We start from the raw sequence: 15,011 nt of genomic DNA, 5'->3' as shown, positions 1-15,011 counted from the left end.
CCCTTCTCTTCCTCTACTCCAATTGTTTGTTTTTAAAATAATGAACAAAAAAAAGAATGAAAGAAGCCTTTGATCCTGTCCAGTCCTTGTTGTGGTAAGTTGACATTGTCATCCTCTTCGGTGGCTGAATCTATCTCCTTCAATTGGTATTTAGCTGGATGATTGAACTAGGCAATGAAAATGCATCCATCATTGACCATAGCTTGGAGGTTTAGAAAGTTAGAGAAAGGACATGCAGAAAACCTTGCTCCCAACGCATTATGTATCCAAAACTGTATTTTGGAAGAAATTTGGACCTTGGGCCTTTTACTTAAAAGCCTACGGTTTGGGTTACTTGCTGGCACCTGGATCGGACAAAATTGGACCCAAATTGGGCCGATCTGTTGAGTTCTCGTTTTTGTATGGAGGCGAATATATATATATATATATATATATATCACCTAGTTTTTCAGAGTCGTGAATTGTTAGAAATGGTGGAACGTGAAACGCGCCCTCTTTCCTTTCTCAGGTACTTCTCAACTTTCTTCTTCAAATATTGTATTAAACTTATGAAACTTATGATGATCGTGAGAGTTTGGCCAAAAGGCTGATTTCTTTGACCGTTGCTTGTTCTTTCTTTTCCTCTTTCCCTTCTGTCCAGACATAGTGGAAGGGAAAATCATAGTATTTCTGTTTTATTTTTTAATCCGAAATCATAGTAGTTTTGTTTGTAATTTAAAATATGAAGTTTTGAAGACATGTGATTATATTATATAACAATAAGCTTTGGTCATGGTGACATAATCTTTGCTTTCTAAATTCATATGATTGTAAGTTCTGCATTCAGTCAAACTGATGTCATTTTGAACCAAAAATGACCTCATTTTTTAGTGTATTTAAAGCAAATAAGGAACTCTTAATCACTGCTTAGCATTTGGAAATCAAAACAAACATGTGATATTGTTTCCATTAGGCATGCTGTTTGGTGCAATTACTGGCTTTTACTAACTCTGGGGCATCCTTAATTGGTGGATGTGGGATTTTGAATTTTTCATTAGGCTTTAGTAAACAACAGGTTTGAACTTGTGTGTGAGAATAAGGATGTCAGAGCATTGAAATTGGGATGCTTGATAATGTTTAGGTTAGGAAGCCATCCTTTTTGTAGTAAATTTCTTGGCAAAAGAGACGATTTTAACTGCCCTTTGCTACATGCTCCTTGTAAGGTCATCCTACTTCTTTCTTTTTTGGTCCGTCTAAGAATCAAATCCCCTGGATGGTTGATCTTACTGTTTCCATGCAAGAAAATCACTTTCCAACAAGGGAACAACTCCGCAATCTAACCCCCGTCCCCCTCTACCCCCTTTAAAAAGAAAAGCCCACCCTGATTTTTGTTGGTGTCACATAAAGTAATCATCATCTCAGAATCAGAGCTGGTGTTATTTATGCTGTAAAACTATTGGTATGTCGGTACTTGTATTAACTATCTGGTTTCTGTTTCATGAAGCTTCTCTTTTCCAAAGTGAAAACACACATCTGATAGGTCACATATTGGGTAATGTGGAGGCGTCAATAATGTTAAAGCCTTAATCGTGAATTTAAGAAGGAAAATCAAAATATAGGCCATCAAGTAGAGTTCATTAAGTTTTAAAATATTTTAGCAGCCCTTGGTATTGGGTATTAGAGATGATACAAAAGGGCAAAGCAGATGACCTTCAGCAAAATCCTAGCAATCTCTTAGTATATTCTTCAACAACGAAGCTTTAAATGTGTGTTTTAATTATTTTTAAATATTTAGATCTACTTGGCATGTTGATGATACCCTTATTAGTTCTTGTTCACATTCTGTGCTATTGTAATCAAAACATTGTCATCTTAGAATGATACAAATTTCTTTGTAGTCTCCAATATGTCTTGTCCACCCACTTATTCATGCTGTCTCATATTTGAACGCCAAATTGCTTCACAACATTATTATGAAAGGAATCAACTTTCGGCTGAATTTCAAGGTGAAGGTGGGTCTAATCACTCACTCTCTCACTTGAACAGAAAAGACAGCAGAAGAATCTTAGCTTTGCTCACTTGGCAGCACCAAAGGTGGGAGACACCACTGGTCCACCGTTGCTGACCTTAAAGCCTACAATGAATTTTCAGTCAAAACACTTCTCCTGATAGGAAAGATAGTTGGCTTTGCCATTAGCATTAATTAAAAAGTAGAAGTGTATCATCATGGTCAAACACTCATCAAAAGATCTAAAGAAACCTCTAGAGTATCCTTTTCTCTGCTTATAGAATTCGCTAAGTAATTTCCAGTTTTAAGAAGAAAAAATTTACTCATTTTTAAGATCTGCTTAATCTTAACTATGATCATGCTTACCCATTTTTTTGTGGGTTGGGCGGTGGGGGGTTCGTGGTTAATCTGTGTAGCATGGTGAGTGTATTCTCTGAACAAGCAAAAAACTGTGTATATATTGGAAATGCTTAGTTTGTTGTTTTTTACACCTTGAGGGTTGATATGGTTGTTGATGGTAGAAGCATAGCAATACTAGTCATGACATAATATATAAGCAATTCATTGATAATTTCTATTGTCCACAGAACAATTGAGTTCCTTCCCTTTCAGACTTGAGATTTAACTGAGGCCTAAGATAGGCATTGTTGTTTGAGTATGTGAAAGAAATTCTTCCTGCAAAATTCCTAATGCTTCTGAATCCTTACTAAACACTGAGTATGAATTTTGTAAGAGGAAGTTGTCTTAAATAAGAACTTAAAGAGCTTCCTGATTTGTGAAATACCAATAGCACCATATCGTTTATGGTAGCCACCTTGATTTATCTGTATTAATTATGGTGTACAAGCTCCCCTTTTTTGCTTGTTTAGCCATTATCTTGGCATGTATACTAGTCCTTAGTTTTGGAATGCTAAAAAGACTTGTATATGCTTTTTTTTTCCTTTCAAAAATAATAGTATTATCTATGACGTAAGTTTCAAACTCTCTAGGAGGCTTAATGTACTGAGGTTGGATAACACACCTTAAATCACAGATCAGATGTATGAACATCTCAATTTAAGTTCTCTGCACATTTTTAACACTCTTTTGGTGCCTTTATTATTGTTTATTGTACTGCCTGAAAAGCAGCATGCTAATATTTTTACTACTCTTTTTCGATGGTAATTTATGTTTTATTTGCCTGCACAATGCTCTTATTGGATTTTGTATTTGTTGCATTCTCATGTCTGAATAATGACAAATGACATTAATTTTGTATCATACTATCACGCTGATCAAAATGTGCAAAGAGCTTACCAAAATTCTCAGCATGTTGAGCATGCCATTCCCTTACTCTCATTGGTTATGATTATAGGGACTGTGACTGCATAAAATTTCTTGACAAGAAAAGGCTTTAAGCTGGTTGCATTGAAGTAATTTATAATTCTAGAATGGAATGTTACTGACTTTCCAAAGGAAGAGTTTACAAGGCTTTGCATTGAACAGTATGGAAAAGATTTTCAGATCATCTGTTGTCAGTGTTGAAAGACCTTATTAAAAATTAGCCTCCTTTATCCTTCTGCATCAACTGGAGCACTTCACAGCGTGCTTTTGGTTTGCCCTACCTGCATGAAATATTTAGAAAAGGATAATTTCAGTCAGAAATACAATATGTTTTCTACTGTCATATTGGCACTCGTGGAAGCTCATTCGTGCCAGGAGCAGCCTTGAGTTGGCCAAGTTGGAGGACCTAATTTCAGGTTGTGCTATGCACCACAATGATATAGTGAGAATCTTGCGTAAATAAGTATAAAAGATGGAGGTATAGGTGAAGGGGCAGTTTAATTAAATTATTACATAATTTGTAGCATGGCTGCTTGAGTGCTGGATCATCATTTGATGCTGGAGGATCCTGACCAAAAATCATCTCGCAGCTCATATCATCAAAATCTGCAGTTTAAAATGCATCGCAGTTTTTATTAACTGTTCTGATATGTGCTTTGTTCTGCTTCATCATGGTAACTCTTAAACCAATATGGAGTGTGAATAGTAGTGGTCTTGTGCTTCTCAAAAGTGATTGGCACGTGGAAGTGTGACTAATATTCAACTTTGATGGTTTTAATGATACAGTTTATAATCACATTGTGATTTTATATGGGTTGGTTGTGGAATAATGATTGGCTTCATGGGAACTAGAAGAGTTCAGTCTCTTTCATTACGAGTTGATACATGGAATTAATCATAAGATCGTTATACCCAATTTACGGCCTAGAATGCAGGTATTAACATCACAATTTCATTTATTCATTTCATTGTATGTTATTTTACATGCTAGTATTCTCAGTTGAGGTTGGATGGGTCCACTGGCAGTTTTGCACCCTAAGTGGTTATGCATGCGGGCCCTTCATTGACATAATGACCATGAGCTCCACATTCTAGTGCAGGTGCTGTTATTCTTAGAATTATTATTCTTTTTCCTTTTTACTGTTCTATACTTCATTTTTTTTCATTACTTTAATAGCAAATAAGATTTTTATTTTTTCTAATGGCAACTTTCCCTGTATAATTAAAAAATTATTGAAGTCGGCCTTGTATTTGAATGATATAGGTTCTAAATGACAATATACTTACTAGGCACCATGTTGACAGGCATTCCCAGGGAATCCTTAATAAAGGCTTGAGATGGCATCTTGCATAGATTGATGCACATCCCCACGCAGTTGCTCTGCTCTAGAAACCTACAAAAAAGTTTTTTGCAATATTAGAGAATTACCTGGATGATCTAAGGGTGATGAAATCTTTAATGATGATTTTGATATTGACGATGATTATGATGATGATGACCATCATGATAGCAATGGAGAAGAAGAGTCCAACACACAATCATTGGAGCAGGTTATTCACGGCATGAAAGTGTCTTAAGTTGGTGGGGTGGGTTAAACTGTAGAGCTAATTAGATTCGAGGGAGATGTTAAAGTTACCTGCATTTCCTTACATGGACTACGTTCTTTTCTCTTCTTCCATTGAGCTCCGATGCCCTGACCTTGTGGTGTTAAACAAAGAATGTTAGATTTTATTCACAAAGTTGATAAGAAAAATCATATGCCTGCTTTCATGTTTATGCAAATCATGACACAAGTTGTATGGCTTGCTGTTGCATTCTTAAGGTTGTGCTACCCCCCATCCTATCATTGGCTTTCTGTACATTTATTGAAGGATTTGAATGAAACTTCATTGTGAGTAACCAGGAGCCGCACGTGCTTTGTGCACCTGATGTTTACTAAAGGGGGACTACGGCTTAAAACATTAGAGCACGGATCTTTCTTCTTTATTTTTATTGTGGGGGAGCATAGCTTTTAGGCAAGGCATGGCCGGATTTATGCCAAGACATTAGCCACACTTGCTTGGCTACTTCTCTCTCTTCTCTTTTTTTTTTTTTTTTATATTTTTATATTTTTTTGTGTTTTAAAGACGAAAATTAAAAGCCCACCAGGCACCACCAGCCTTGACAGGAACAAATCCTAGGTTGAGAGAGTAATAGATTAAAGTAATAACGTAATTGTGGTCACACTTTATCCACAACATAAATAAGAAAAAAGAATCAAGGTTAACTTAAAGGAAGGGCAGAGCCGTTTTGAGATGAGCAAATGGTCAAAAGGATATATTTAATAATTAAAAACAGGAGTGTATCCTTTGGCCTTACCTCAGAGGGTCCGATGAGCCAAGCGAAAAACACCGTGGTGAAGGCGGCGAAGTATTCCCTTGTGAATTGGGATTGAGGCAACAATGTTTTTATCTGTCATTGATCACAACGACATCAAATGATATTAATATTAATTTAATAAACCATTTACCTGACAATTCAATAAATAAATAAAGAAAGAAAGAAAAGACTGGGAAAGATGAGGTTGTGTATGTTTCTGAATTAAAATATGGAGCATTCCCTGAAGATGAGTGTGACGTGCAGACATGCCATTTCTAGGTTTGTCTCCAACTTCTCATGGTTTTGGTTTGGGGCAAATGCAGCAAAAGCCTTTGATGGATTAAAATATGGTGGTTTTGCTTTTCATTTTCCATACACACACACGAGAAAAAACAAAAAAAGGGAAAAAGTTTGCAGCCGTGTATCGTTTGGATTGGACCCAAAGCATAATACGTTTTTTGAGCAAGGTTGAACTAGGATATTCGTTTTGTCATTGCCATCATTATTTGGTATAGGAGCTCTGGTGAGTTCCATCCATGCATTGGTCTCCAGGGATGCCATTTTCCCGACCCCTTCCTTCCTGGCAAGTTAAAAGAAATCAATATGCAACCAACACTGCAATATACTTGCCATGTTTAGAATTATCCTGGGGATGGCACTGTTAAGAGCTTGAATGACTAGCTCCTGCTGCCTGCTAGGATTGAATTTCTTTGACATCATTGCTGCTGCCTCCACCAGGCTCTCGTAGCCACTCTTCCTGATCTTCAGCCCTGCATACATTTGCATATTTTTTTGAACATTTTGATTCCTGTTTTTCTTCCACCTAAAGCAACTAAAATCTGGATTATGATAAAAGAATGGATCATCGAGGCAAGGGAATGAACCTGTTGCGGCTTGGAGACTCTGGGATAGATGGCTAATGGCCATTAGTTCAAACCAGTTATCACAGCGGACACTGGTTTTCTGTACTACCTCACTTTTGCTCTCTGCCGGTTTTAATATCAACTTCTCTGTTATTCCAGCTATGTTTTCCGCTGGACTGGCCAGCACTGCAAGAATAGGAGAGCACCCCTGTTTATGTTTTCGCCTTAAAGCCGTAGCTATGGGGCTCCTGCTTTGTGGAAGTAGCTTAGCTTCCATATTCTCACCTTTTTGCTGCTGCAGTATGAGAAAAGAGAAAGGGAGATCACCTTTGAAGTAAGGTATAATGGCAACTTAATTGTAGAGAAAGGGAAAGTATATAACAACAAAATGTGCATGTCGAGCACATTGAAGAAGGCTAAACTCGGGATATGTTGACGTTTGGAATCTTTGGCTAGCTGCTGTTGAAAGATGCTTTTTGGTGGTATTGGAAATGCTGAGCTCTTGCATACTACAAGTGGACATTTATAATACTCTAGTCATTTCAGCCGTCTCCTTGGGAGTGGAAATTGAAATTTTCAATGCTTCACAATATCAAATCAATAGGCATTTCCAAACCCACTGCAAAGCATTTTACCAAGCTATTCAGCCCATGCTTTGTTGCTGAAGAATTCTGAAGCTCTGTTGCTCCAACTCCATTCATTAAAAGCTCAAACTATATCACAAATGAAACCTACAATTGTTGAGTGAAATCTGCCCCAAATTCCATGCTGCTCGGAAAGCGCGAATGAATACTAACATGCTATAAATATGGACTCCCATGGAAAGCAATTTGCTACATGCTCGTGCCACTAAGGACTGGTTACCAAATTGGATAAAAGTATTGAGGCCCAACTACGAATGATTGGACAACAATTCATTATTAGATGACTTCAATTGTTTCCAAAGCTTACTAGACCCCGACATGTAGTTTGGCACCAGACAAAGTCCTGATCTCAAGAAATAGTTGCAACGTCGATAGTTGAAAACAGCTCAAGCAACTAAGCATAAGAGCAAAGGTTGCATCATTACAAGTAAACAGAAAACAATTTCACAATCATGTCAAATGCAGACACTAAACTTCACAGCCAGAATCGGATAAAATATCTAGGGAAACCACAGTTAAAACTATCCAACAAACATCATTCCTACTCTAAACAAGGATCCCAAGTTCAAAGGAACAAGCCTAGAGAGTTACAGCATATATACTGACCAGATCTACTAGACAGATTAAACAAAGCCTACAATAAAACCAAGTCACATAACAGATCATAAAAGTACTCAAAGGTCAACATCTATTTGAAATCAGACATAACTAATCCTTGGTAGTTTTGTTGATTAGGGACTTGTGAATGTGAGGGATGACACCACCTCCAGCAATGGTACCCTTGATAAGGGTGTCAAGCTCCTCATCCCCTCTAATAGCCAGCTGCAGATGCCTTGGAGTGATTCTCTTCACTTTCAGATCCTTGCTCGCATTTCCAGCCAACTCAAGAACCTCAGCAGTCAGGTATTCAAGGATAGAAGCCAAGTAAACAGCAGCAGTGGCCCCAACTCTCCCATTTGCAGAAGTCCTAGACTTGAGATGACGGTGGATACGACCCACTGGAAACTAATATCAAGAAGAAAAATGAAACTTGTAAGAGCATGAAGGTTGAATCCTAAAAACGGTAAGTACACAGTTACAACCAAGAAATGTAGTATTCTAAATGCAAGAAAAAGGGAGAAAAAAAAACCCTATAGTTTGCCTTACATTGTCCACCAGGGAAACAAGCGTATACTTTCGCCCCGTCACAATGAGTATGATTATATAATAATAGAAATAGAACAAAGCACAATTTAACTAAGATAAATTCAATCCACAAAACACGAACGAAGTATGCATGTTAATTAAAGATAAAAGGTATTGTTGATTAAAATGCTTTAAGTTTAGTATCAATCCATGCAATAAAACCTTTTGAAAAAAGAGAAATTAAACAACAAAAAGAAATGAAACAAGAAAAATAATAATAAATTTGATCCACGAAACACAAAGTATGTGATTTATTCAAAGATAAAAGCTGCACAACAAGTACAGATACGTTATTGATTAAAATGGTTCAAGTTAAAGTTTAACACCAGTCCATGCAGTAACAACTTTTGAGAAAAAGAGAAATGAAACATAACACATAAAAGAAAAAGATTGAATGCTCAAAAGCAACTAGCTTTTTACATTTTCCTGAAACTAGACTGGGTTCCATAACAGTAAAACGAATACTACCTATCTTTAAAGACCCACATCTCAAAGAACAGTGCACTCTTCATTCTTTTTAGTAGCAAACCTTAACTGAATGGTAATGGTAGCATTTAGAACACGCCAACAAAAAGACACGTGTAACAAGAATCTTACCATTACATACAAAGGCAAAAGCGTAAAAAAAAAAAAAACAAACCTACTAAGAAAAAATTGGTTATACCAATAATATTCTGGCCTGTATAATAGTGGAAAAAACATGCCAAATAACTTTGGCTGAAACGAAACGAAATTCAACACTACTCCAACCTCAGTAAGTACAATTCCAGCATCTTCTAAGAAATGATTTACAACTAAAATTTGACCCTTTAACAACAATTCTAAAGTAACACCGCTTTTTCACATAAAAAAGATGAACAAATTGCCAATGTCTCAATCTTCAATCAAAATATGGTTTTTATCTTTGGACAACTAAATATGGCTTCTTTAGCTTATTTTTGCTACTCAAAGAGGGACAAGCAGAATAAAGAAAGAAAAGACAATTTGTTTCAGATTATTATCAGGGAAAATATAAAGATCTACCATCTATTTGTTAAAATTATTCTTTTATTCTTCTATTTTGAAATTTTATTTCCTAATTTTCATGAGGAAAATAATATTCTCACATTTACTTCTTCTTTTGTTTCCTTTATATTTGGATGAACCATAATATCTTCAGAAAACAAAAAAAAGGTACTTTTTTTTTTTGTAAACAGAAGTAAAAATAGAAGTAAATGGTCGTAATTTGAGAAGTACCTGAATACCAGCACGAGATGAACGAGAAACCGGACGCTTCTTGTCCTTATCCTTGTCCTTGTCCTTGTTAGCGGCTGTTGTTTTCGCTGCCAAAAGCCCCTTTCCACCTTTTCCTGCCATCTTCGTTCACCTTCAGGGAAAAAGAAACCCAAATTTGGTTTTCTATAGTACAAAAAACCAAAAGAAAATAAAAGATAATACTAACAGAAATCAGTAAAAATCGAGATCTGCTAAAGAGTAATCAGATCTGCTCAAAGAAAAGAAAGATTGGTGGTAAGAGAGAGACCTGAGAGGGATGGGAAACCTGAAAGGGAAGAAACAGTTGAAACAAGTCAAGAGAGGGTAGAATTCTGGGTCAAGGGGGAGCGGGGCTGTTTTTATTTATCCTGATTTGGCTGTCATTTTAAATGCGGGAAAACGAATGGCGGTTAATTTTGGGTGGGAAAATCTTCAATTTCGCCAATTTCAAAATTTTTTGTGCGATATTACCCAAATATCCTTTTCTTCTCCCATAATTACATACCTTGGACCAGGCCATAAATTCCCTGGGCCCAGTTAACTGAATGGGCTGCTGCTTCAGCCAATATGAAAGCGTGTGGCAGTAAAGTCTCGTGATTCGATATCCCAAATCGGACCCAATCCGCCACGTGATGAACGACACCAACACAGGGCTTCATGGAAAGCCCACTAGAATAGTTAGTAGCAATATCTTAAGTTGCAGCATTGTCAGTCAACACTCAAACGACAACCTGCGCATGTTTCCTCTCTTCGGCGAATCTACCAATAAAGATTTCCCGCGCCGCACTTCAGGGGGACATAACCGTCCAAAGGCATTACAAAACCTGGACATTTTTGTCAAACACTGATAAACTCTTTTCTCTTCTCTAGCAAACCCTTTCCAACGAGCCGACACGAGCTCCGAAATTTCAGCAGCAGCTTCACCTCGTAACCTCCGAATAGACCCCGACCAGATCCTTTGCTTTGCCGACGAACATGTCTGAGTCCTTCCGCTTCTCGACTTCCGTATCTCCGTTACAGTCTCCTGAATTCCCTAGAATGCCCTGTCTTAAACCCCGCATTCACGTGCCGAACCACGTGCCAGTTTTAAAGCCAATGACGGCAGCGCATTCGAGGTTTCTTTTACCCGAAAAACTGAAAGTCACGGCTTCTGAGATGCCGATAACGGCGGCGGCTCCGGTTTCGATGATGGAATCGGAGGGATTAGAAGTGGACAGGGTGACGGAGGCGGAGCTGAAAGAGAACGGGTTCAGGAGCACACGTCGGACCAAGATCATATGCACCATCGGGCCTCGCACGTGCGAGTTTGAACAGATTGAGGGTCTGGCTGTGGGAGGAATGAACGTGGCGCGTGTCAATATGTGCCACGGCAGGCGCGAGTGGCACCGAGACGTGATCCGGCGGGTGAGGCATTTAAATGAAGAGAAAGGGTTCGCCGTGGCAGTTATGATGGACACGGAAGGGAGCGAGATTCACATGGATGATCTAAACGGCGCCCAATCGGCCAAAGCCGAGGTAATTAGTAAAGCGAACTATATTTCAAAAAAAGAAAAAAAATAGTAAAGCGAACTTAAGAGTTAAGTTAGCTTAGTAATTAACGGAATTGTTCCTGCTTATTAAACGTGTCGTATTTTGTAGGATGGTGAAATATGGACTTTTACTGTGCGAGCATTTGATCCGACATCGTGCCCCAAACGTACCATTACTGTTAACTATGATGGCTTTGCTGAAGGTAGAAATTTTGTAAGCTGTACAATACAAGTGAATAAACAAATAATCATCTTTCAAGATGTACTAGCTTTGGTTTAATTATCCAAAAAAAAAACGGTATAATTTTTAGTTTTTGAACAATTGAGCAGTAGTGAGATTGGCCCATTTTGTGTTTTCAGATGATTTGGTAGAGGATTATGTGGTACCTAAATATGGTTTAAGTTAGGTTTATTTTGATTTTGTGTACTTAATTTTGTACAAAAATCATATCAATCAGTAAACCCATCAATGCTAGCTGCCAGTTTGACAACATTTTAAATTCATTTAGAGCCGTAACCTTCTTGACTCACCGATCTGACAATTTTGTGATGTGACCAATGACCATGAGTTGTTTTTGCCACATGGCTATTACTTTCATTGCTTCTGCTGCTCAAATCCACCAAAGGTGTGTTTAACTTGTGAAGAAATAAACAATAATGCGCTGACTTTTATCTTACATGACAGATGTGAAGGTTGGTGATGAGCTGCTTGTTGATGGAGGAATGGTGAGGTTTGTGGTGACTCAGAAGATTGGTCCAGATGTAATCTGCCACTGTACAGATCCAGGGCTGTTATTACCTCGTGCTAATCTTACTTTTTGGAGAAATGGGAGTCTGGTTCAAGAGCGTAATGCCATGCTTCCTACAATATCTTCAAAGGTCTGGTACCTTTCAAAAATTCAATTGTTGAGTTGGGGTCTATACGATCCATTTTGCTGTAAAAGTATAGTTGAATGGGTTTTATTGTATAACAAAGGCGCCTATTATTGTGTGTGACTTTCTGGAGCTGGTGCCTTCATGTTTATGCAAGGCTTTTTTAATAATGGCTGCTTATATTAACTCTTCCTTTCCACTGGAGAGTGTTCTTATATAATGTTGAAATGTTCGTGTTTCATGCAGGATTGGCTGGATATTGATTTTGGAATTGCTGAGGGTGTTGATTTTATTGCAGTATCCTTTGTGAAGTCTGCTGAAGTCATTAAGACTCTAAAGAGTTATATCACTGCACGATCACCTGAAAGGTAAGCATGTATATCATTTTTTTGCTTCAAATTTCTCTATAGACACAAGGTCTGCAACCTGTAAAACTTCTTTCAAAGCTTTCAACTATATATATACATCAATATCCACAAATAAATTTTATTACTATTAAGTTTCAATGCAATCACATGTTTCTTTCAATTGTAACTGAACAATTCTACAATCAAGTTTATTTATATAATTTCCCATGTCGATATTACGGCTAAGGATTGTACTTCTTGAATAAAAGCCCTCGAAATTTCTATGTAGCCATAACATGTTCTGATGTTTCAATTTTGCAGCCAAATTGCTGTCATTGCTAAGATTGAGAGTATTGACTCTTTAGAAAATTTGGAAGAGATTATTCAGGCGTCAGATGGAGCTATGGTGGCCAGAGGAGATCTAGGTGCACAGATACCATTGGAACAGGTCCCATCAGTTCAACAGAAAGTTGTGCAGCTGTGCAGGCAATTAAGTAAGCCTGTCATTGTTGCCTCCCAGCTGCTTGAATCCATGATCGAATATCCTATACCAACCAGAGCGGAAGTTGCTGATGTTTCTGAAGCAGTAGGGCAGCAGGCAGATGCTCTAATGCTTTCCAGTGAATCAGCCATGGGTCAATACCCTGAGAAAGCATTAGCTGTGCTGAGAAGTGTCAGTTTGAGAATTGAGAGGTGGCGGAGGGAGGAGAAGCAGTGTGATACCACCGACCTTCCAATTGTGTCAGCTTCCATGCCTGCTAGCATTTCTGAGGAGATATGCAATACAGCTTCCAGTATGGGTGAGTGGTGTTCTGTATTTTTCCTTTTGTTAAACTCGACTACTGAATTGAATATGATTTCAAATTGTTTCGTAATTCTCTATTGACAAGTCAAGCATATGCTTAAGGCAAACACGTAGAACATAGAAATGCATCAAATTGTGTGATCAAGGAGCTTGAATTTTTTAGACAGAACTCATATTTTTATGCCAAGAGATAGTACTAATTAAAGTATGTGGGGTCATGCACTTCACCCTTGTCATGGGTGATGGCCATTTAAATATATCTTATTTCAGATTCAACTTAGGGATGATTATCTCACATGTAAATTTGTTCAGGTTTCCTTTGCCTTCTCGTATCCCACCCCAACACCCCCCCCCCCCCCCCCCCATAAAAAAAAAAAAAAACCCAACTTTTGTTTTGGTGGTGCCTTGTGATGTTGAGTATGTGACAATGGGACTCAATAGCATCTGTATCAGTGGTAATATATTTCTTCCTACCTGGAATGCTGATAGTGATAAATTTATTTGCAATGATCTTCTTGATGGTTCCTTGACACTTTTTCCCATGGGTAACCAGTTTTTTTTTTTTTTTCAAATTTTCAGCTAACAAACTGAAAGCAGATGCCATTTTTGTTTACACAAAAACTGGGCAGACAGCATCTTTTCTTTCCCGCAATCGGCCTGACTGTCCAATCTTTGCATTTACACCCACAACATCCATCCGAAGGTGCTTGAACCTGCAGTGGGGCTTGATTCCTTTCCGCCTTAATTTCTCAGATGATATGGAGAGCAATCTAAACAGAACCTTCTCCTTGCTCAAAGCAAGAGGCATGATCAACTCAGGTGACCTTATCATTGTTGTCTCTGATGTTCTGCAATCCATCCAAGCAATCAAGGTTCCCTAAAGTGGAATATGCCTTAGTTTAATTGGTATGTGTGCACTTTTCATGATTTTATAAAATTAATAAATAGGAACACGTATTAATTCATGGTAGGTTAGGAATATATTGATGTCTATTCTACAATTGATTGGGGGATATAAGTGGTCTTAGGCAACATGGTGAAAAATCCACTTTCTTTCAGAGCCAGAAGGAACCCTCTACATGTTCCTTCTTTTTGGCACATTTTTTCCAACTTCAAGCTGCAAACCAGAAGTGATCCCTTCAAGCGGCGGAGATGTAATTTTATCTCTTTCCTATGATTTTTTTTTTCCCTTTCGACAACATTGTAATGGGCAATAGATTATTTCAGTGATTGAATTAGCTTGTCGTGATTGTAGAGAAAGGATAACAGGAGAGAACATTGTGTGTTTTTGTCATTTTTGACATGGGAAATTGTTGTATTTCATTGTTTCTTGATTCATCTCTGTATTTGATCATATAGACTGTTGTACTTTTTCCTCCGAGAATTCTTAATTGCAATATTATGAAGATCCAAGTTATGAAGTAGAGCTATTGATACATCATCTTCAGATTTTGAAGGTTTCAAAGGTTCAAGAAAGGGCTAAGCATTCAAAGATGGTAGAGTAGGAAGCATATACGAACATCATCTTCGGATTTTAAAAGAAGGGAACACAGTCTCCCTTGTCAAACATTGGATCGTTGCAGAGCTAGAATAGAAATGCTATCTAACGATTATTAAGTTAGAAAATGGAAACGTTTCATAGCTCAAAGGTAAAATGCTTGTCCAAAGCAATCAGCCAATGATGCAGTAATAAGCAAAAGCAACAATGGCGGCAACTCGTAACCATGCCAGCCAGCTGCCAGCCCCACCCAAGTGAGGCATTGAGCCCAATTTGCTATTCACATATTCGCATGACTGAGTACCGACATTCGTTATTTCCATCACAAGATTTGGGCTTCAACA

General features: G+C 37.8%; 3 protein-coding genes and 1 long non-coding RNA gene across 8 annotated transcripts; 2 read left to right on the top strand and 2 right to left on the bottom strand.

The window, feature by feature from the left end:
• The first annotated feature begins 448 nt into the window (after positions 1–448).
• Positions 449–5,210, top strand: LOC18613255 (uncharacterized). Its single transcript, XR_001927742.2, has 4 exons — positions 449–508; positions 4,097–4,245; positions 4,337–4,410; positions 4,616–5,210. It is a non-coding gene; the product is annotated as an uncharacterized LOC18613255 (long non-coding RNA).
• Positions 3,411–6,865, bottom strand: D27 (beta-carotene isomerase D27-like protein). The gene is made up of 7 exons (XM_018120515.2): positions 6,554–6,865; positions 6,300–6,439; positions 5,670–5,762; positions 4,948–5,009; positions 4,598–4,704; positions 3,824–3,916; positions 3,411–3,591 (listed from the first exon to the last, which is right to left on the bottom strand). Exons 1-7 carry the CDS (start codon positions 6,807–6,809, stop codon positions 3,551–3,553), a joined length of 792 nt encoding a protein of 263 aa, XP_017976004.2. The 5' UTR covers positions 6,810–6,865; the 3' UTR covers positions 3,411–3,550.
• A 771-nt stretch (positions 6,866–7,636) lies between these two features.
• On the bottom strand, positions 7,637–10,040 carry LOC18613253 (histone H2A variant 1). Of its 2 annotated transcripts, none has more exons than XM_007050387.3 (3): positions 9,884–10,040; positions 9,598–9,727; positions 7,637–8,181 (listed from the first exon to the last, which is right to left on the bottom strand). In XM_007050387.3, the coding sequence occupies exons 2-3, from the start codon at positions 9,715–9,717 to the stop codon at positions 7,885–7,887; spliced, it is 417 nt and encodes a 138-aa protein (XP_007050449.1). In that variant the 5' UTR covers positions 9,718–9,727; positions 9,884–10,040; the 3' UTR covers positions 7,637–7,884. The 2 variants fall into 2 exon arrangements, with proteins under 2 accessions (XP_007050449.1, XP_017984873.1); XM_018129384.2 differs by having other exon boundaries at positions 9,598–9,759; positions 9,884–9,999.
• A 311-nt stretch (positions 10,041–10,351) lies between these two features.
• On the top strand, positions 10,352–14,795 carry LOC18613252 (pyruvate kinase isozyme A, chloroplastic-like). Of its 4 annotated transcripts, none has more exons than XM_088804979.1 (7): positions 10,352–11,130; positions 11,254–11,347; positions 11,830–12,023; positions 12,264–12,385; positions 12,686–13,164; positions 13,749–14,075; positions 14,627–14,795. In XM_088804979.1, exons 1-6 carry the CDS (start codon positions 10,591–10,593, stop codon positions 14,048–14,050), a joined length of 1,731 nt encoding a protein of 576 aa, XP_088661105.1. In that variant the 5' UTR covers positions 10,352–10,590; the 3' UTR covers positions 14,051–14,075; positions 14,627–14,795. The 4 variants fall into 4 exon arrangements, with proteins under 4 accessions (XP_088661105.1, XP_088661104.1, XP_088661102.1 ...); XM_088804978.1 differs by having other exon boundaries at positions 14,618–14,795; XM_088804976.1 differs by lacking the exon at positions 14,627–14,795 and adding an exon at positions 14,231–14,590.
• The last annotated feature ends 216 nt before the right edge of the window (positions 14,796–15,011 follow it).

This window comes from Theobroma cacao, chromosome 1 (genome assembly GCF_053813885.1).
Source record: "Theobroma cacao isolate CCN51 chromosome 1, ASM5381388v1, whole genome shotgun sequence".
In the NCBI taxonomy this organism is placed as follows: Eukaryota; Viridiplantae; Streptophyta; class Magnoliopsida; order Malvales; family Malvaceae; genus Theobroma; species Theobroma cacao.
This window is presented reverse-complemented; position numbering and strand designations above follow the sequence as displayed.

Coding starts and splice junctions, on each gene's coding strand:
- LOC18613252 (XM_088804979.1), top strand. CDS start 10,591: ATGTCTGAGTCCTTCCGCTTCTCGACTTCCGTATCTCCGTTACAGTCT. Junction 11,131..11,253: donor CCCAATCGGCCAAAGCCGAG/GTAATTAGTAAA, acceptor CGTATTTTGTAG/GATGGTGAAATATGGACTTT. Junction 11,348..11,829: donor CTATGATGGCTTTGCTGAAG/GTAGAAATTTTG, acceptor CTTACATGACAG/ATGTGAAGGTTGGTGATGAG.
- D27 (XM_018120515.2), bottom strand. CDS start 6,809: ATGGAAGCTAAGCTACTTCCACAAAGCAGGAGCCCCATAGCTACGGCT. Junction 6,440..6,553: donor GAGTCTCCAAGCCGCAACAG/GTTCATTCCCTT, acceptor AAATGTATGCAG/GGCTGAAGATCAGGAAGAGT. Junction 5,763..6,299: donor CCAGGATAATTCTAAACATG/GCAAGTATATTG, acceptor GATCAATGACAG/ATAAAAACATTGTTGCCTCA.
- LOC18613253 (XM_007050387.3), bottom strand. CDS start 9,717: ATGGCAGGAAAAGGTGGAAAGGGGCTTTTGGCAGCGAAAACAACAGCC. Junction 8,182..9,597: donor CATCTCGTGCTGGTATTCAG/GTACTTCTCAAA, acceptor TCTTGATATTAG/TTTCCAGTGGGTCGTATCCA.